Source organism: Arvicola amphibius, chromosome 3 (assembly GCF_903992535.2).
Source record: "Arvicola amphibius chromosome 3, mArvAmp1.2, whole genome shotgun sequence".
Lineage (NCBI taxonomy): Eukaryota > Metazoa > Chordata > Mammalia > Rodentia > Cricetidae > Arvicola > Arvicola amphibius.
This window is the reverse complement of record NC_052049.1, coordinates 127,249,557-127,270,200: the sequence shown is the minus strand read 5'-3', so window position 1 is coordinate 127,270,200 and position 20,644 is coordinate 127,249,557. Positions and strand designations below refer to the sequence as shown.

General features: G+C 37.3%; 1 protein-coding gene across 4 annotated transcripts in view; it reads left to right on the top strand.

The window, feature by feature from the left end:
- The window catches only part of Neo1 (neogenin 1), a 175,484-nt gene that overhangs the window by 102,546 nt on the left and 52,294 nt on the right, over window positions 1-20,644 (top strand). For 2 of the 4 annotated variants that reach the window (XM_038322982.1, XM_038322980.1), the window contains exons 8-9: window positions 14,718-14,877; window positions 18,492-18,646. In XM_038322982.1, coding sequence (XP_038178910.1) covers window positions 14,718-14,877; window positions 18,492-18,646 — 315 coding nt within the window. Of the gene's footprint in view, window positions 1-14,657; window positions 14,878-18,491; window positions 18,647-20,644 lie in introns of all 4 variants that reach the window. The other 2 variants (XM_038322981.1, XM_038322979.1) reach the window with 1 other exon arrangement.

The following is a 20,644-nucleotide window of genomic DNA, read 5'->3' as shown; positions in this document are numbered from 1 at the left end:
TTTTATTTGGTGGCAAGAGATGTCTAGTTGGGGCTTTGTCTCCCCATTATTTGGTCTTTCCATTTAGGTTTCTTTCATATATGTATATATTTTAAGAGGCTTCTGCTGTGGTATGTTTCCATACAACACTCAGCCCTTAGTTTTAACTGTCACTTCCTATATTCCTTTCCTACCCTCTTCTTCCCCCCTAGTTTGCTTTTTTTAAGCACTGGAAACAAATCCATACACTTCCAGTTTTCTTTCCCTTCCTCCCTCCCTCCCTCCCTCCCTCCCTCCCTCCCTCCCTCCCTCCCTCCCTTTTTCCCTCTTCTCCTCCCTTACTTCCCCTTTCATTCTCTCATCCTCTCTTTATCCCTCCTCCCTCCCCGTCTCATTCTCTCATCCTTGCTCTCTTTCTCCCTCCCCCTTCTCATCCTCTCTCCCTTTTTCTCCCTCTCTCTGATTTTTTGAGACAGGGTTTCTCTGTATAACTGCTCTGAATGCTCTGGAACTCAGCTTTGTTTGCTGTGCAGTCATGAGGGCTGGAATTTGGATTCCAGCACCCACATAATATGTGTAGCATAATGCCTGTAATGTGAAGACAGGAGGATCACTGGGCTTGCTGGTTTCCAGCCTAACCAAGAGAAAAGGAATCCCAGATTTAAGGGGAGACTTCCTAAAAGGAAGAGAGTGGAGGAGGACATTGGACACCCACTTCTGATTTTCTCACATGCTCGTAGACCGAAGTACCATAGGCACCTAAAAGATAACTAAAGAGTCCCCAGATAACCTACATTACTTCTCTCACATTTGTTGCTGTTGATCAATACTGAACCTTTTTATTATGAGGTCCACAATTTATTCAAGTATGTTTACTTTTATTTAATACTACTTTTTCTCTTTGGGGGTACAGCACAAGTCACCATCCTTTATGTTTTTAGTGAGCACCAATGATTCTAACCCATTTACTAGGAAAATGTATTGCTGTCAGTTTTTTTTTACTATCAGGTTACTCTTTTCCCTTTTCCACATTGTATATTTTGTAAGAAACTAGCTATATACAACTATTGGAAATAAGATAAAAATTCAAGAGACTGGGGTGTGAAACAGTTTTCTTTATGCCATTCTGCAGAAAGGAATGCCAGTCTCTAGTAGCAAAGTAAAAATGGCTGACATGTTGATTTGACACTTGACAGTGATTTTGTAAAGTAGTGAGAAATCCCTGCCCTCTCTGACAGTAGTCTAGCAGAATTTACCCCCTTCCCAGATTCCCCATCTCATTGGTTTAAGACTCAGAGTCATGTACATAATTAACAATTAGGGCTTGAAATTGCCCCCTTGCTCTGATAATAGGCTCTTGGTTCATTCAGGGTAGAGAGGAGGCTGGTGCTTCCTGCTTAATTTAAATTATGTGTAATATCCACTTTTTATTTTTGTGAGGTCAGCCATTTTTGCTTCTATTTAATATTAGTAATTTCTGTCTGTGTTATTCTCCTACCTCCTCCCTGTAACCTTGATGCTGGGTACAAGTTTATTTTTTAGTTTGATTTTATTTTCTCTAGTATTTCTCCTTTGATTGTCACTAATTTCCTTTTTTACATAGGCATCCATGCTATAAATTTCTGTAACTTTGATACTCTGTTGAGTTCATACATGTTTAAAATTATGTCTTCTTGAAAATTTTATAGGCCAAGCGGTGGTGGCACACACCTTTAATCTCAGCACTTGGGAGGCAGAGGCAGGTAGATCTCAGTGAGTTCGAGGCCAGCCTGGTCTGCAAGTGAGCTCCAGGACAGCCAGGACTGTTACACAGAGAAACCCTGTCTCAAAAAAAACAAAAATAAAAGAAAGATAATTTTATAGATTTGTTAATATGGAATGATGTTTTCTATCCATGGGTAAGCTTCCTTGTTCTGAGGTCTTTTCTTAAAGTTGTTATAGCTAATCAGTAAATTAATATAATTAAATCTGTGTCCTATTTTTAAAAAAATATTTTGTTTTATAGTATTATAGTATATGGGATCAAACCCAGTGCATTGAGCATGTTAAATAAGCACTGTGGTACTGATCGCTGTCCTCTTGTCCAGTGCCAGTTTTGTTTTGATTGATGTTAATGTGATAAATCATTTGACCATTTTTATATCATTTTGTGCATGATATATTATCCCAATACATTTTTACTGTTCATGTTTTAAAGAGACAGTTACAATTTTAGATCAGTTAAGAATAAAAGTAAGGGCTGGAGAGATGGCTCAGCTGTTAAAGGCTAGGCTCACAACCAAAAATATAAGAGTTCGGTTCCCAGTACCCATGGCTGTCTCTCCAGCCACAAAGAAAAAAAGAATAAAAGTAAACCAGATGTGGTGACATGTGCTGGTAATTCCAATACTTGAGAGGCTAAAGCAGGAGGATTGTGAGTTGGAAAGTAGCCTTGGCTATATAATAAGATCTGTCTCAAAAACAAAAATGCGTTGGAGGAAAGGAGGTTTAAGGTTTGGATTGATTATAAAACTAGTGCAACTTGTCACTTGTATGAGCAAAAGGAGGACACATTCTCTTAGGTGTTCCAAGGATACTTTTCTATCTAATTACTTACTTGTTTTCTTGCATCCTTTGTGGAATATCTCAAGTTTTTCTTGTTTCTGCTCATTTGAAAAGTAAACCTCTGACAAATTTAGATAATAGGTTTTCTCTGTTCTTTTGTTTCCACCAGTCAACCTCGCCCTCTCTCCCTGTCTCCTTCTCTCTCTGTCCCTTCCCCCTCCCCTCATGAATAGACAGTGTATAAGACTACTGCTCCTGTGTGTATGTACTGTAAGAACTGAAGCCTGAACTTGTTAAGTAAACTTATTGAGGCTTACACATCTAGTATATCCGTTGAACTAGGATGTGGCTCTCGCCTGTCTGAATTACAGGAGAACAACTACATTAAACATTGTGTAATACTGTAGACATACAGTTCCTGCCCTCAAATTAGTTAAGTTCATATCCTCATTCATCTTACACATTATCACTTAAGTTGTTTTGGTATGCTAAGATGCCCACCGCTCCTTTGTCAGGATCAAATCCTGTTTGTGTGTCCAAGCCTGATTATAAATGCCATTTTAGCTGCTAGTGCTCTTGGCTTCTACCAGAAAGGAAATATCTGATGTCATTGAATGTTTATTTGGCCTACTTTCTGTATTATGCATGGCATGGTCATTTGATGTGCACAGTTCCTTTCCGTTTTCTGCAGGAATAGGATTTGTGTCTACTGTTTATATCACTTATGTCACAGAACTTTGCTGTCATTGCTGAACAGGTACCATCTCAGTAAATATCAACAGTCAGTGCGTTCATTTACTTAGTATAATTTCTGCCCTTAATTTGTAAGTGTACTCTCTTAAATCAGTTTCCACATCAGAGTTGTTGACTCATTATTAATTGTATAGATTTTGTTTAAATGTGATAAAGGATCTGGAACATATATGTCTTTAATCCTTGGGATTAACTTTTATGAATGTTGAAGACATGGCAAATGATTTTAAAATTAGATAAACCTTCCTTGTTACACTGGCACCAATAAGGTTATTTGAATATGCATGAAAATTTCAAAGATATTTGGGAGTCATTTGAACTATAGACAGTTTGCTATTTCTCTTTCTAGAAGTTAAATAATACTGATTATAATAGGGAAATGATTTTCAGGTTGAAAGTAGGTGTCAAATCAATCATTGTTTCTGTCATACAAACCTGGAAAAAAGGTGTATCTTTCTTTTTTCTTTTTTTTTTAGTTTTATAAGTCAACGTATCTTTTATTTTTAAAATTCATCCTAGATTTTTCACAAGCCAATTTGATGTATCTTCAAATGATACATAACTAAGAAGTGTGTGCTATTTCAAATAAGCCTTATTCTAAACATAGGCTCCTTGAAAATTATTATTATGACTGTTTTCTACCTGAAAATCAGAATATTAGAATTAATAAAATTTCCTTACGTGAGCTTTGATGAAAAATTATTCTTGTGTTTATAAATTAGACTGTGACAATGAAAATGTTAATTCCCAGTCATCATCATTACAGAGAATTATTCCTTTGCTTTAATTTTCTTTGCTTCATTATCATATTTAAAATTTGGGAATAGTAGTGAATTTTATTTTAAAAAAATCTGACATTTCTTACACATCTCACTACCAAGTTGTGAAACTTGTCGAATACACTGAGAGACACTGTTGGGAGCACTACATACAACCTGAAGTCATTATAACAACCCCATCCTTGTCAGCGGCTCCTAATTTGTCAGTGACAAATTGCTCTCAGGAGCAAATGATATATGGCTTTTCTCTCCTTTTATTACTGTTTTTATTTTAAATAAAGTGCTGTGACTAATAGCCTAGTACAGTTGTTTCCCTGGTTGAATGTGGATGTGTCTTCTGAATTTCTCTCATCTTTTAGAGTCGTTTTATTGAATTCTAGTTGTTCTCTGCTTCTTAAAAGTTACTGGGTTTTTTGTTGTTGTTGTTGTTGCTGTTTTAATTGCTTCCTTTCAGCTGTTTGCTATAGGGGAAACGAACTATTCTGTCAGTAATTTTAGAATGGCATTTCTAACAATTTGATTGATTTTCCAATGACACTCTATCTCTACCCTGCTGATATTGTGAGGACATTACTTGATAGATAGAATCTGAAATGATAGGGTATCTTTTAAGTTTTTGATAGAATATCGTGCCATACATACCAGCAGGACGACTCCACTGGCTTTACTCTTAAAGTGGTGGTGGTCTTTAGCCAAACCATTTCTACACTCAATTCAAAGAACTTGGTGGGATTAAAGTGTTTCCTGTAGCCATAGAAACTAGCCTGAACTACATTACCCGATCCTACCATTGTTAAGACAACACATTCATCTCTTTTATTCCTGACTAGAGCATAATGTAATCATTCTCCTGCTGACACAGCTAGAATTGGTCTTACGGCTATAGTTCCCTGCTATGGTTACTGTATGAGACCAAACAAATCCTTTCTTCGGTAGTTGCTTTTGACAGGTATTTTTCTCACAGCAATAAGAACGGCTCATACTAGGCTCTACAATTTACAGTTGATCTTTGTCCTCAACTTAGGTGACTTTATTTGTTGTATTTTGAGACAAGGTCTCCCTGTGTAGATGCCTAGGCTAGTTTGGAACCCATATTCTTCTTGTCTCACTTCTTAAGTTCTGAGATTATAGGCATGTGCTACCATAGCCACTACTCAACACCCCCCCACTCCCATGTATATGTGTCTCCTTTTGATTTGTTATTATCATCTTTTCTTTTTGTGAAGATAAAAATCAAGCACTAGCATCAAGAAATTAATAACATTTAACCAGCAAAATGTTGGATAATTAAAGTTTTACAGTCTTGAATATATTTCTTCTTTCTCCTTTTCTTGAAAGATACAAACTATTCTGAAAGCCTATGCTTCTTGTGTTTGTTGTACTTAATTATATGCTGTGGTTATTATCATGATCCAGCAACTTTTATTATGGTATTATTTGAAAGAAATTTTTAAAAATTACCTAATAATTTCTGAAGTATTTTTAAATCACATATGACTATAACAGAGTAGTTAGTTCTGGACTTCCTTCTGCAATAAAAAACCAGAAAACTGGACAAAGAATAAAGTAATTATTTTAAATACTTGAAAGCATGTTAGGATCATGACCACTAAGATTAGGGAAACAAGTGAAGTGAGCCCCATCTATTTTCCTGAAGTACTTCCTGTTGCCTGGGGTGGGTAATGGCATCCTTACCTATGCAAGCGGGGAGCAGACCACCTAGCAAGGTCAGAGAGCTAGATGGAAGGATTGGGTTTAGAAAGATAGACTTTATAGAGCAGGCTACTGGAGAAAAACATGCAGGAAAGAAGCCCAGGAGAGTTGTAGGAAGTTCATTCCTCTTGAGTCTTTTGGATACCATGTTACATTTATGTTTTTTGGGTGGAAGTTTCTATTCTGCCAGCCAGCTCCCAAATAATAACACAGAGACTTATTAATTATAAATGCTCGACAGATAGCTAATGTTTGTTACTAACTAGCTCTTACAACTTAACCCATATTTATTAATTCACGTGCTGCCTTATGGCTTGTTACCTCATTTTCTACTAACCTCTTCCTGCCTAGCTATTGTCCATTAGCTCTTTATTTAAACCAGTGAGAGCAACACATCATCACAGTCTACAAAAAAAAAAAAAATAAACTATACCATAACAATTATTTGTCTGTCTCTTTCAATTTGACAAATTCTGTAGACTTCTAATCTGTCATATCTTCAACACTTTAGCAAATAAAGTATTTGTCAAATATTTTATATAATGTTCTCTGAATGGACTTATGATTACACCGATGTGATTTTTTTTCTAAAGAAATACAAATGAGAAGTGATCTTGCAGTGCTTCTGTATCGGGGTACATGATATCCATCAGTGCTTGGTCTTTGCTGATGGTGTAACTGAGGTGTTATCGTCATTCTTAATTCTTTTGTAGTCACCCCAGATCTCCTATGGCTTCCTAAGTATAGTTGTTCTGGAAGATTTTGAACTCTCATAGCTCCTTTCACACTTTCATGTACTTCCTCTTATTAATGTCATCCCTGCTTCCAGATGTATTGTTAGTTCCTCAATATCTATTGATTTGTGACTTGTCAATCTGAGCCTTTGAAGTATTTAGCATCCCAGAATTTCTTCCATTAAATTTACTTTCCTCTTATCTGCCTTATTTCTTAATACATTTTGATTTACTTGAAATACTTTTCTGTTTAATACAAAGAGGAGTTTATGCCGTCATGTCTATTATTTAGTAATAAGTTAAGTGTGGCTGTACATGTAGGCAGATGCAGTCGGATCTCTGTTCAAGGCCAGCCTTGTCTACAGAGTGAGTTCCAGGACAGCCAGAGCTACACAAAGAAAACCTGTCTTCGAACAAACAAACAAACAAACAAATAAAAAGTTCCCAGAAATTCATTTAGATTACATTCTAAAACTGAAACTCAAATAACCTTTCAGAAGATTTGCCTTCATCATTTTTTACACTTTCAAATGGATACGCCTTTGGCTCAGCATTTCTGTTTCTGGATTGTGCATCAGAAATATTTACACATGTACAAAAAATACATGTATAGGAAAGCTTAAAGAAGTATTGTTGGTAATAGCTATGAATGATTTAGTGAAAACATCTTTGTGAAGAATGATAAAAGTGATTAAGTATTGAATTTCTATGCTTGGAAATACTTTGTAACAATTGGGAATATTAAAATTTGTTTTAATGCAGATCTGGATGCCTCTTTAAGCCATATGTTACATGAAAGTTTGCAAAGCACCTTGTTTGCCATCGTTCCATTTCTATATATTTATATGTGTAAACATAAGGGCATCTGTATTAATCATCTTTCCATTGCTGTGATAGAGCACCTGGAATGAGCTACTTGAAAAAAAGAAAATTCATCTATACTTATACTTGAGTTTTAGAGCATGGTCATTTAGCTCTTGCTTTGGGCCTATGGCAGTGAAGCATGTCATAGGGAGAGTGTAGCAGAGCTTGTTCACCTCATGAATCCTGAGAAGTTGAGGAGACAGGGAAAGGCTTTAGGTGAAGGAAGAAAGGGGATCCCAGAAATACTTCAGAAAATATGAAGATAATTTCTACAGTCAAGAATATCTTTGATTTAATGGAAAGTGAGAGGGGTCCAAGCAGGTGTCAGATAGGGAAGCAAACTTTGTGAAGAGATGAGAATGAAAACCCGGTGCAGATTGACTTCATCAGCCTGGATCAAACTTCGGGGAGTCTAACAGCAGGCGGTTCACTGTCAGCATATTTAAACACTATAATTTGGGAAATAGTTTCCAGACAACAGTCAGTCGATTTCCAGTGCACAATGAAGCTTAAGGTGTGACTACTTAGAAACTTCTTTAAAAAATACATGCAACCATGAGGGTGGGTTCTGTAGCTAAAAGCCTAGAATATAGTGTGGTCTCTGACCGATGATAGCATAGTATATGTGGCATCTCCCATAAGTATGGGTAATGGTCTAGAGAGGGAAGAGCCTGGAATAAGCATTCTGGGGAATTTGGATAAGGTCTACCTCTACAGCAAAAGGCAGCTGAGGTCTGCCTACATAGATAGCAAAAGAATCATTAACAGAATCCATTCTCTGCTTTCTGGATGGAATTCAGGTATTTGATTTTATATCCTCCATTGAGGAGACTACCCTGGTTTTCTTTAGTGCTTCTCTGGAATACAAGGCCCTTGTATTCCTCTACAGGAAAGGAAAATGTTAGTACTATTATTTTGCATACTTGTGCTTATTGTTGTAAGTTATTTTTATAATGAACTTACTGCATTTTTTAGTAAAAAGCATGAAATGGACTACTTACCAGGATTGAACAACCAGAGAAGTTTTCAGGCAGAGAGAGAGGGCTCTTTTCAATAGACTCTCTGTAATACAGAACCTTGTTTAGTATTTGATCTAGGGTGCCTGAAAATAATTTCTGTCGAGGGGTAAAATGATTAAGATTACAAGTGTTACATTAGCAAACAAAACAGGATTTTTCTCCTGTAGAATTGTCAGAGATTTTTAGCACTAGGGTTCCATGTTCCCCTCCCTGCTCCTTCCATCTCTTCCTCCTTTCCTTCCTTAACTGCTAGCATTTCACACGTGTGATGCTGTGTGAAACTACATTTGTTGACACTATAGCTGTATTTAGAGTTAACCTGCATCATGTAGATTCCACCCAATTTTAGGTAGTGTTACCATGGCCATCCCTGGAACTTACTAATGTAATAGAGTTCCTTACATGAGGAAATGAAGGGCTCCAGAGAAAGAATCTTTCTCAAGACACTCTTTTGCCTTTTGAAGGAATTTAGAAATTAAAAAAAAATCATATTTTGCATTCCACAATGAAAATTTAAATGTGCCTACTCAAGCTCGCTTCACTAATTTAAGTAGATGTCATATTAGAATAATTGGATTTTCTTAACCAAGAGCAACATGCCCAGCATAGAATTTAATGATTTACAGCTTCAGGTATGGGCAACATGTTAGTCAAGTGAAGCTGTCAGTCCCAGACTGGGTTGTGTCTGTTGCTCTAGATGTGGAAGCATTTGGAACAAAGAAGCTGAAAGGCTCGTTCTTGTGCAGTGAACCAGGAAGATCTGACCACAGCATGAAAAATATATTCCATCATACAGCAGTGCCTCCTAGGCTGGACCCCAGGGATTGAACTCAGGTTAATAGACTTTGCAGCAAGTACCTTTATCCACTGAGTCTTCTTATCAGCCCACTTATATAATGAAGAAAATATTGATTTATTCTTTTTAAAAAACTGCCAATAAAATTTTGTTTACAAAATTATCACTTTTATATACAGAATAAAAACCCACTAAAACTATCAGAGTTAATGAATTCAATAAGATTCAATATCAGTGTCCTAGTTAGGGTTACTATTGCTGTAATGAAACACCATGACCAAAACAACTTGAGGAGAAAAGGGTTTATTTCAACTTAAATTTCCAGGTCACAGCTCATCACTGAGGGAAGACGGGACAGGAACTTGAAAGCAGGAGCTGATCAGAGGCCATGGAGGAATGCTGCTTACTGACTTGCTTCCTTTGGCTTGCTCAGCCTGCTTTCTCCCCCCCCCATCCCCGCCCTTTTTTTTTTTTTTTTTTTTTTAACGCAGGTTCACATGGTAACATCAGCCTGTCTGGATTCTTACAGCTTTATTCTGAGTTTTGAAATGGATAATGCAAGTCCCCAACACTTTTCTTCTGTTTCAGAATTGTTTAGCTGTTCATGTTTTCCCTTTTTCTTCCTGTCTGTCTGCCTGTCTGTCTGCCTGCCTGCCAGCCATAACTTCCTTATAGCATGTTAGTACTTGTCATGTTAGCAGCATTGATTCTTCTCATCCATGAGCATAAAGTGTCTCTTGGGCTTTCTTTAATTCGTCTCAGTAGTTTTCTATGTATAATTCTTATATTTGTATTGAGTTTATTACTAAGTGACTTCACTTTTTTGTGCTATTGTGAATGAAATTTATGATTAGAATTTTTATAAAAATAATACAAACCCTTTTTAAATTAATTATGTGTATGGGTGTTTTGCTTGCATGTATATGTATCTGCTTTGTCATGTTTTGTCTGTATGCCTCGTGCCTGTAGAGGTCAAAGGAGGGCTTAGATACCTTAGAACTGCTGTTTCAGATGGCTGTAAACCTCCATGTGGATGCTGGGAATTGAACCTGGGCCCCTTAGAAGAGCAGCCAGTACTTTTAACCACTGAGTCATCTCCTCAGCTCCCGAATTGTTTTCTTAATTTCATATTTATATTGCTTGTTTCTCTAATGTAAAAAATACAAGGTTTTATATCCTCTGGCCTTACTAAACTTAGTAAGATGTAGTAGATGTAAGTGGGTTTGTTTTTTTTTAAGATTTATTTACTATGTATACACTGTTCTAACTGCATGCTAGAAGAGGGCACCAGATCCCATTATAGATGGTTATGAGCCACCATCGTGTTGCTAGGAATTGAACTCAGGACCTCTGGAAGAGCAGCCAGTGCTCTTGAGCCATCTCTCCAACCAGAGGGTTTTCTATATAGACAGTTACATCATTCGTAAATGGAAGTTGTCTTATTTTTTTTCCCCACCTGGCCTGGACTGACCTCTGATTCCTGCCTCAGCCTTCCAAGTGCTAGGGTTGTGGTCATGAGCCACCACACCCAGCACCTCTATCTCTATATAAATTATTAGCCAAAAATTAGTCTAAATTATGTCCAAATTCTTCAAGCTCTGAACTGGTAGATCTTGGTGTGGTTTGAGGAATACCTTCAAACTTTGAGTTATTTTTCAAGCTGCCTCATTCTTTGTTTTGTGCTAAGTGCTCTTGTTTCTCTCATGACTACACACACATATAACTTCACTAACCAGGGATACATGGATGGCTTGGACCTTCAGTCTCTGGAGCATATACACATCACTCCAGTCATCCTGGGATGTATAGAGTGCATATCAAGCTTTCTTAGCACTTTCTTACCTCATGGAATACCATGTTCCATGGTTGGTCAGTTGTTCATTGCCCCTAAAAGATCGCCTCAGGCTAGGAAGTACGCTCTTCCTGCACATCAGTGAGCCCTCTCTGACAATAACAGCCAAACCATTGTTTTTCAGAGCCCATTCTGTCCTGCTTGGTCACTTGAACAAAAATGGGATGATTACCCAGACACTGTTTTTACCTTCAATGTTATAGTTTCCATTAACAAATGCTTCTTGATATAGGTGAACTTTTTTGTCCCACCAGCCGCTCCCCAAATAACCATACAGAGACTTAATATTAATTACAAATGCTAGGCCAATAGCTTAAGTTTGTTTTTAATTAGCTCTTATAACTTAACCCATTTCTACTAATCTGTGTGCTGCCCCAAGGCTTGCTCTTCTCATGTACATACTTCCCATCCTGCTTGCTCTTCTCATGGTGTCTCCCCAGATTCCTCCTCCTTCTCCCCGGCATTCTTTCTACCCCAGAAATTCATCCTAGCCTTCAGCCATTCAGCATTTTGTTAACAATGAGAGCAGCACGTCTTCACAGTGTACAGAAGGATTATTCCACAACATTTTAGCTTGTGTTGTGCCGTTGGTCAGTTTCAAGTCTGGGCAGTTTCGTCTAGTTTTATCATTGCTGTTGGGGATGAGATTTTTGTCATCCACCTTCTCAAATCATCTTACCAGAAGTCCAGAGTACCAGTCTGGACTATTTTGCTGTAGATGCTGGTATAACCTAGTTCTTACTTGAGTCTATATGGTCACATAAGTTTCTTTCCCTCATTTGCTTTGGTAGGACATAGAACCCACATGGGAAGGTGAGCTTCAGTGTGCATAGATTCGCCCTACCTTGATCAGTGAGGGATTGTTTACATTATTACAATAATCTGGTATTATTTACACTTTGATTAGATGTACATGAAATAAATGTCTCCCTTGAAAATTTAGTTTGCTTATATAATGTTATTTGTTTATGCTTGACTAAAAAGATCAAAATGTTGAATGAGCTTTTAGAAATATTGGTCTCCATTGAAGCATTCCTGAATTTTCTTCATTTATTAATTTAGTAATATGAATTTATTGATTATCTAAAGTAGACAGGAAGTGAGTGGTTACAAGATGAAACAAGTAGAGATTTTGTTCTTAAGGGGCTTGTAGATTCGTACGAGGTGATACAGTGTGAACATGGATGGTGTAAATAAGTGCTGTATGATGTTAATGAATCACAGAAATGTGCATGAGAAGATCACAGGACAACTAAACTTCCCAGTCTAAATGATTTACCCATTACACCCTTCACCTGCTTTCCCCTGCTTATATTATCTCCCTAGCTGCTTTCATCCCATTCAATGGGGGAAGTATTGTGCACATTGCCCTTTCAAAGCCAATTATACATGTATTTTCTTGTTTAGTATTCACCTGTTATATGGACACGGGTGGGGAGTGCTACTGCTCCCGATTTATAGATGAAACTGACATAGAGTAGGCTGACTTGCCACGCTGACATTATTAGGAAGTGTCTGAGTCACGGTTTAGACATGAATCTTTGAATTCAATCCAAGACTCTTCCCACTAGACATTACTGCCTCTTACATGATGGACTAACTCTGCTTTCCAGTCAGTAAATAAGGAGAAAATGGAACTTAGTAAGGCAGATAACATTTAAAGTAGATTTATATGTTTTAGAAGCAATTGTGTTTAGATTACTCTTTGAACCCTGCAAAGGTTTTTTAGTGACTTTTTTTTTAAAAAAAATAATAATCAGATACATATCTGCAACTGCCTGTATACATTTCTTATATAGGTGATTGTTACCTAAGACAAACCAACTCATCATCTACTCCTCAGTCCCTTGTCTTCATTTATATTTCCTCTTCCACCAGCCCAGTCTGCTAAGCCAGAAACCTGAAAGTTCTTGATTCTTTCCTCTCAGCATTTCTGCCCCACCTCCTAAGCTGTTATGTAAACAAACTGACATAAAAGAAAGGAACTCTGAAAGCTGTGAATGAGAGGTAGACATTTCCTCTGAGGCAACACACTATCAAGGCATGCAGGACATGAATACATTCCCCTTGGCTTTTCACATTTTACTTGCCATATTGATATGTGTCTCATTAAAGTGTGTACTTACAGCTGAAAACTTTATAATCTTACACTTTGACACACTAAACTTCTATGGAGGTAGACACAAAAAGGAGAGGGCAGGAAAAAATAAGCAATTTGCCCAAAATGAGACAAATAAGTGGCATACTCAAACTGGAAATCAAGTTTTCAGCCTTCTGTTGGCTAAATTCAGAGCCCTTTTAAACTAAAAGTCTAAGTTAGGTTTACTACTCCACTACTCGCTGTGGCCCAGGACAGGGGGTTTTAGCTCCAGAGTGCTGTCCTCTCTAAGATGAAGGCAAAAGGTGGTACAGGTGACAGAATTGTTGTAATTATTTACGAGCCCACATAAAGATGCAGAGTTCTGTATGGAAAGTGCTTAAATACTTCTAGGAGACTGTTCCCTGTTCTACCACTTAATTCAAAACTAGTAAGATAAGAGGGCTTCTCTAGCACACTGGAGGCCCTGGGTTCAATCTTCACCAAATGGGTGGTTTCTGGAGTAACAAAGTCTACTGATTGTTTTCATCTCTGCCTGTTTTCTATCAGTTTCCTCAGGAAGTGTATAGTAACTTTAAAAAAAAATGTGAGACCTTCTCTCAGGCGTGGTGGTGGGGTGAGATTAAACTTGCATCTTTTGTCTCTAAAAAGAAGAGGTTGAGTACAAGGAGTAAAATTTGTAAAATTAGAAAAGAAGATCAGGTTAGCCAAGGATGTTTTGTGACACTGCTTCACCTCCTGCAACCAGTACCTCACGTCCACGGGTGTTTTAATCTATATTATGGTGAAGATCCTGCAGAGGATCTTAAGTTACCTATACTATTTTTGTGATCTTAGAATTTTTGTGATGCAATTTTTATAATGTTATAGTTAAATGGATTGACAAAAGAAGTATAATTTATCAAGATGAAGAAAGCTGTCACTTCCCTGGATATTGCCAATATGGAGAACAGAGCTTAATATTAAAATTGAAAGTTTAGCTTTCTAATCTTTCTAGTTCTATATCAAAGTCATACAGCCCTACCCTATCCTCAGACTTTTCCCTTGGGGCCATTTGTTGAGTGTAATGAGGATTGTCTATACTATAGTCATTGTAGATAGGTTTTCCATATTTTGATAAAGTAGAAAATACTGAGGTCCACCAAACTATGAAAGTTGTATACAAAGTTTGACAGATATTGCATGCTGCTTTCAATATTAAGAAAATTACCTGGGCACTGCTGTGTCCTTTGAGATGTGTTATTTTCAACTGTCACTTCCCTGTACCTTACCCACAACCCTTATCAGATCAGAAAATCTGTTTGTTCTACAGTGATGTGTCTTGAAAAGCCCCATTAGTTTACAGTAGTTACTCCATGCCTGCATGTTAGCCTTCAGTTTAATGACCTTTTTTATGTTCATTCATTTTATTTTATTTCCCATCGTGGTTTTGTTTATTTTTCTTTTTTGTTTTTTGTTTTTCTGTTCTCTTTTTAAAAACCGTCGTGGTTTGCCCTTCATATTCCCCAATGTTTGCACATGACAAGATGTTGCCATCCCAACATTACCTCCCACTTCACTGACCAGTGCCACTACTGACCATCTAGCACCAGCCACAACTGGACCACTGCCTTCAGCTCCTCGGGATGTCGTGGCCTCTCTGGTCTCTACCCGCTTTATCAAATTGACATGGCGTACACCTGCATCAGATCCTCATGGAGACAACCTCACCTACTCTGTGTTCTACACCAAAGAAGGGATTGCTAGGTAAGTGCCTGTATGTTTAGGCCAGTGGACTGCATCTTCTTATGCCGCTGCCTGATTACAGCCACCCTGCTTTATCCATACAGGGTTTGTACCAATTTTCAGTCCAGAAAAATAAGATTATTGAAATGTTTTCCCTAAAGTCATTTGGGTCATTATGTAAACTCCAAGCATAATGAAGTCCTAATATTTTTTCCTATCTTTCTGAAATAATGAAAGAAAGCAGATAGAGCTATTTAGGTAGAAGCATTCAGATGCAGCCAGGACTGTGCTGGTATGTTTTGATTTCTGTTTATAGTTCAGGGGTTCGATCCAAATCAAATCAATATGCACGCTAGATAAACACTGCCACTGAAACACATCTCTTAACTCTAGAACTTTCTCCTTTTCTCATGATTTGGCAGAGAGTGTAGAGATTAAAATAGGTTTAATTTATTAGTCAAATGAATGTAGTTCTGTACCTACAGAATCTCTTTGATGTCACAAGAGTACTACAGAGTAATTTCTGTAAGAGCATTGTTGGTAAATTTTCCCTGATATCGCCACCCTTCTCAAGAGCTCAAATTGTTTACATGAGGGTGTCTAGAATCTCCAGACCATTTTATCCACAGTCTGGCTTTATTTTCTGTGTACCTTCATTTTCTTTCTTCTCAATTAAACTCATTTTCTAGCGAAGCCAGTCTACTTATCACTAAAACCTTTGTTCCCAGTCTCTCTAGTCTCCTTCTCCTTTCTTCTTCCCAGCTAAAACTACATGCCTTAATCCTTCTATACATGAAGCCCTCTCAAGACAGTCTCTGCCTCAGCACATTACTGTTACTCTCCATATATATTAAAACCACCAATATTGACAGTTGACTATAATAATATTTGATCAACCTAAGGTATTTATATTATATTGTTTTCCAACCAAATCATAAACTCTGTGAAAAACCCATTTCACCTGCTGACTGTTGTAGATTCTTTCATTGTGCTCAGCTTAGGGCCCTAATACATCAAGTACAATTTATTTTTTTATACTGGGGTTTCTGTAATTGCTATATACTTACTGTTTTTATGGCCAGTCTACCAAGCTCAGCAGATGCAGGGCCCAGTGATTTCGCCTCATCAGAAGTCTCATTAGCATAATTTTATTTTGATAGATTGGACTGCTTGTTGGATAATGCTTGCTGAAAACAGGATGCTTGAGATTTTACAAAGATAAGGGAACAGTCCTATTCATAAAAAGATATACAATATTACTAGTACACTGAACAAGAAAGACATTAAATAAAACAACAGAGGAAGATTAGAGAGTGGCAAGGGCTGAAAACAAAAGAAAGCTGAAAACGAAAACAGCAAAAAATAAGAAATAAAACAATACCCCCCCAAAACAAAACAAAAAAAAAAGCATTCCCCAAGAAAAACCCAAACTCACACCCACAGAGTTGAAGGATGCAGTAGTACTGCATGAAATTTAGGGAATTGAGTGTCAAAATAACCCACAGGTGACTTCGGCATTTTACTGCAAATGTCATGTAAGTTTACAAAGGGAAGAAGGCATCTAGTTATTCCTGTGCATAACACACACTATTTCCTGCCTTTTTAAATCCATCTACCATAGATACATTTTCCAAACAAGTAATTAGACTTGGCTTATTGTCTGTCACATTCCTCAGGCCTTACGTAAATGTCCACATACAAGTGTCCATTCACTTTTACACTGCATTAGAGCCAGCTTATCTCCATGCCCTTTGTTACCTTTTCAGGAAATTTTACAAACCTGATGATGTCATTTGGCAGCTGCGAGTGGGCTAGGTGAGACGTTTATAATGACAAATGCCAGAGCACAATAGTGTCTGGTGTGAGGACGAGACCATAAAGCTCGCCTCCTTGACCAGAACTTTTGGTAGAAATTAGTTTGAGACTAAAAATAAAATGCACATTTGGAACCAGATGTTGAAGTGCCAGTTAGAATCTGGGCATAATCAGATGAGAATGGACCATTTTAGACCCTTGAGCAGTTACGCCCTCTGACTGTATTAACAGTTGTAGTTAGCAGTATTTTGAGACACTTTTCAAGGTTATAGTAGAAGAAGAAGAAAAAAGAAAACCAGAGAGAAAGCGGGTATGTTGTCTAGACACAAGCAGTTGATAGCCGGGATGAGACGAGAGCAGTGATGTAGAGTGGGCGAGCGAATCCGAGAAGCGTATTGAAGAGGATTCTTTGAGAGGCCAACTTTGTTGCTTCGATAAGCTTGATTTCTAAATACAAGCAATGAAGGAATAAAAGAAGTCTAAAAATGGAAAAGAAATCTATTGTGGTTATTTTTATTTGATAATATAAACTATTTAACCTTCTTGAGCTTATACTTGTCATTCACAGAACGAGAAGAATAATTTTTTTTTACATAGTATACTAAGAATACAGTGTAAGAATGTAGACCTTATAGGCAGATTTCTCTACTTTTGCATTTAAAAACATAACCACCAGATGTCACTATATGCATGGGTCAAAAGTGGTTCTATTGAGTACCTAAATTGTGTAGTCCAGAATGTCCTTTGCCTGCCTTTCGAAATTTCTATGAAATTTTGTCCTCTTTATTTTTTAAAAAAGCCTCTATTTTAAACAGCAGTTCTTTTCTGGTATTGGCTATTAAATGAAGAATTGAGAGTTATTCCCAAGACTAAAAGCATTTTTAAGGTGGATGAAGTATTTGAGCTATTAATCTAGTTCCAGAGTTTCATATTATGGATACAAGGCCAAATCAGAGTTGTTATTTTTGTGATCCGGGAGCTAATAGTTGTATCTATATTTTAAAATAGTGACTTTTTAATCTTTATATAAGGAAGTGTTTGCCTCTAAGCTTGATTTACTATATGGACTTCTAAAAAAAGCTTGCCCATGCTGTCTCATTCTTCCATTAAATACCTAAAGAAAGTGGGGTCCAGAAAGCGGTAGTGATTTGATCATAGTCTTTTGGCAGGCAAACAGCCCTACCGTACCTGAAATTCAATTTCCTAGCTTCTTATCCAACACTGTCTTAATATAACATATACTTTTTAAAATAATGATTCTATAGAAATTTGTTCCAGATTTCAGTGATGCCTCTGATTTCTCTAATTACCCCACCTTTCAGACAGCCCTGGCTGTCCTGACAATTTGTAGACCAGGCTGGTCTTGAACTCACTGAGATCCTCCTGCCTCTGTCTCCCAAGTGCTGGGATTAAAGGCGTGCGCCACCATCGCCTAGATTCTTTTTAAAAAAAATTTATTGAAAATATGATTATCTTGTTTCATTTTCTCTTTTTTTCCTCCAACTCTTCTCATTATCTCCCCTCCAATTCATGGCCTCTTTGTTATATACACACATACATACACACTCACGCACACATACACACTGCTGGGTTGTGTGTATGTATTTAGCTATAATCAGTGATGCCAGTAATGTTTAATCAAGATCATTCCTGTATTTATGATCTGTTCTTCTGCCTGCACCATATACTGTTCTCCCTGGTAACCCTTTTGAGAATAAGTGAAACTTAATAATTAGAACTTTCACATGATCTAGAAATTGAAACTATCTAAAAATATTTGTATTGACCAGTGTCTTTCAAAACCCCTTCTTTATCCAAAGGGAGCGTGTTGAGAATACCAGTCAGCCAGGAGAGATGCAGGTGACTATTCAAAACTTGATGCCAGCAACTGTGTACATCTTCAAAGTTATGGCTCAAAATAAACATGGTTCTGGAGAGAGTTCAGCTCCTCTACGAGTAGAAACACAGCCTGAAGGTAAGTCTTTCACCTATCTGTTGGCCGCACCTAGAGGGAGACAATTTGGAGTCCTGTCGGCTTTTTGTCTTGCATAATAGCTTCAAGCTCCTTCTGAATGTGAAAATGAATTTCTGTCAATCACTAACAAGTAAAAGGACAGTGTATTTCTACTTCCTTTATGTTTGTATTGCACTGATCTTTTACGACTTTTTTTAAAAGTCTTGTAGAACCTGTCTCCAGATCCTTTGTACTCTTGTATCTGTGTGATTCTGAGATGATACATCATCATTTCATGCCTTCAGTTGCTTTTGTTATATAATTTATTTATGGACAGTTGCTGTAATGTCTAAGGTAGTGCTTTGCACAGGAGGTGTGTATTTATATTTGTCACCAGCTGGAATGCCCTATGTTAGCATACCTCACTAGTTAGAACTTCTTGGTGCTCTTACTTTGGATCTGTGTTCTTTTGTGCTTAATAGTGTTACCTCTAATTATATTTCTAAGGCTTTCTGTGACTAAGGCAAGTATCAAGTTTGTTTATATTATAAATGTCCTGTATGCCCTAACTTTGGATTATAAACTACAGGCCTGTATTTGTAAGAAATGTCATAGTGTTTTCCCTTCCTGAGATTTTTGAAGTTTTGCCTCTCACCATAAGCCATGTTTTCCTTAGAATATTCTCTAGTTTACTTTTATTGTACTTACACTAGCTTGTCTGTGTTCATGAGCCTAAATAAAAAAGACTTTGTTTGAGTGGAGAACATGTGAGATATATTTGTAGAAACTCCCTATCTGGGAACTCAGAAGAATGGATGAATTTATCAATAATGGAACAGAATTAATTCAGGGATAAAGGCAAGAAGTTAAGAGCCTTCAATTTTTAATATTATAGCAAATTACTTAACAAATATTTGAGTACCTCTTATGCCAAGCACTATGAATAGTATTGGAGATACAGGAACGGTTAACAGGTAAGATTTGTCATTAAGGGTAAACAGTAGTAGATATGCGAAGAGGACTTTGATCACCATAGTAATGGACACTAGGCAAGAGCATAAGAGGCTTGAAGAGTCTCCAGAGTTGATTTAAGGAGAATGCATTCTCATCTCAGAGTAGGGTGTTAAATTTCACAGTTGACTTTGTTCAGATAAGTGTGGGAATTGTCCATTTGATTTTAGACTCCATTATCCATCATTAGCTTTTAAGTCCAGACACCATACATGAACGATACTGAACTAGAATTCAGAGCAAGGAGGAATTTGTATAAAAATATAGAAAGGAACCTAGGAAAGATGGGGCCAAGGAAAGATGGGGTTGACCTTAAAGCATTTGACATAGCACAAGCATTCTTGGGGAAGAAAGCTGCATGACCCAAATGCCAGAAATAGGATCAAAGAGTTCACATGCAAAGTGAGTCATGATGAAAATGAAGGAAGGACCACTGGATTTGTTCTGGTGCAGAAGTCTGTCCTGGGGCTGTGAACTTTCTGAAAATGAAAATATCTGTGTGTCTATATATATTCACATTCACCTTAGAAAGAGTCTATAGCTTTCATGAACATTTCAGACTTTGTGATCAAATTGTTGAAAACCACTGAACTAGAAGTGTCATTGCCAAGTTTAGAAGTGAAAGCGACAGCATATGGAAAAGAGACCTCATTATGTACCTAACTGTGTGTCTTTCACTGTGTTGGGCAGTTAAGACCTACAAGAATAGTAAGTCTTGACTTCTGTTCAAAGGAATTTACAAATAATACCAAAAACAGACAGTTAAATACATACTATTGTGAGGTGCTGCCATGACATGGAAAGACAGCACAATAATTTGTTGAAGAGCTTTGGTCAAGAAAGAGCAGTTAGACCAGGTAGTGGTGCACACCTTTAATTCCAGTAGGCAGAGGGGAGGCAGAGGCAGGCGTATATTTGTGAGGTTGAGACCAGCATAGTCTACAAAGCAAGTTTCAGGCCAGCCACCAAGACAGTTAAAAGAGAAACCTGTCTCAAAGAAAAAAAAAG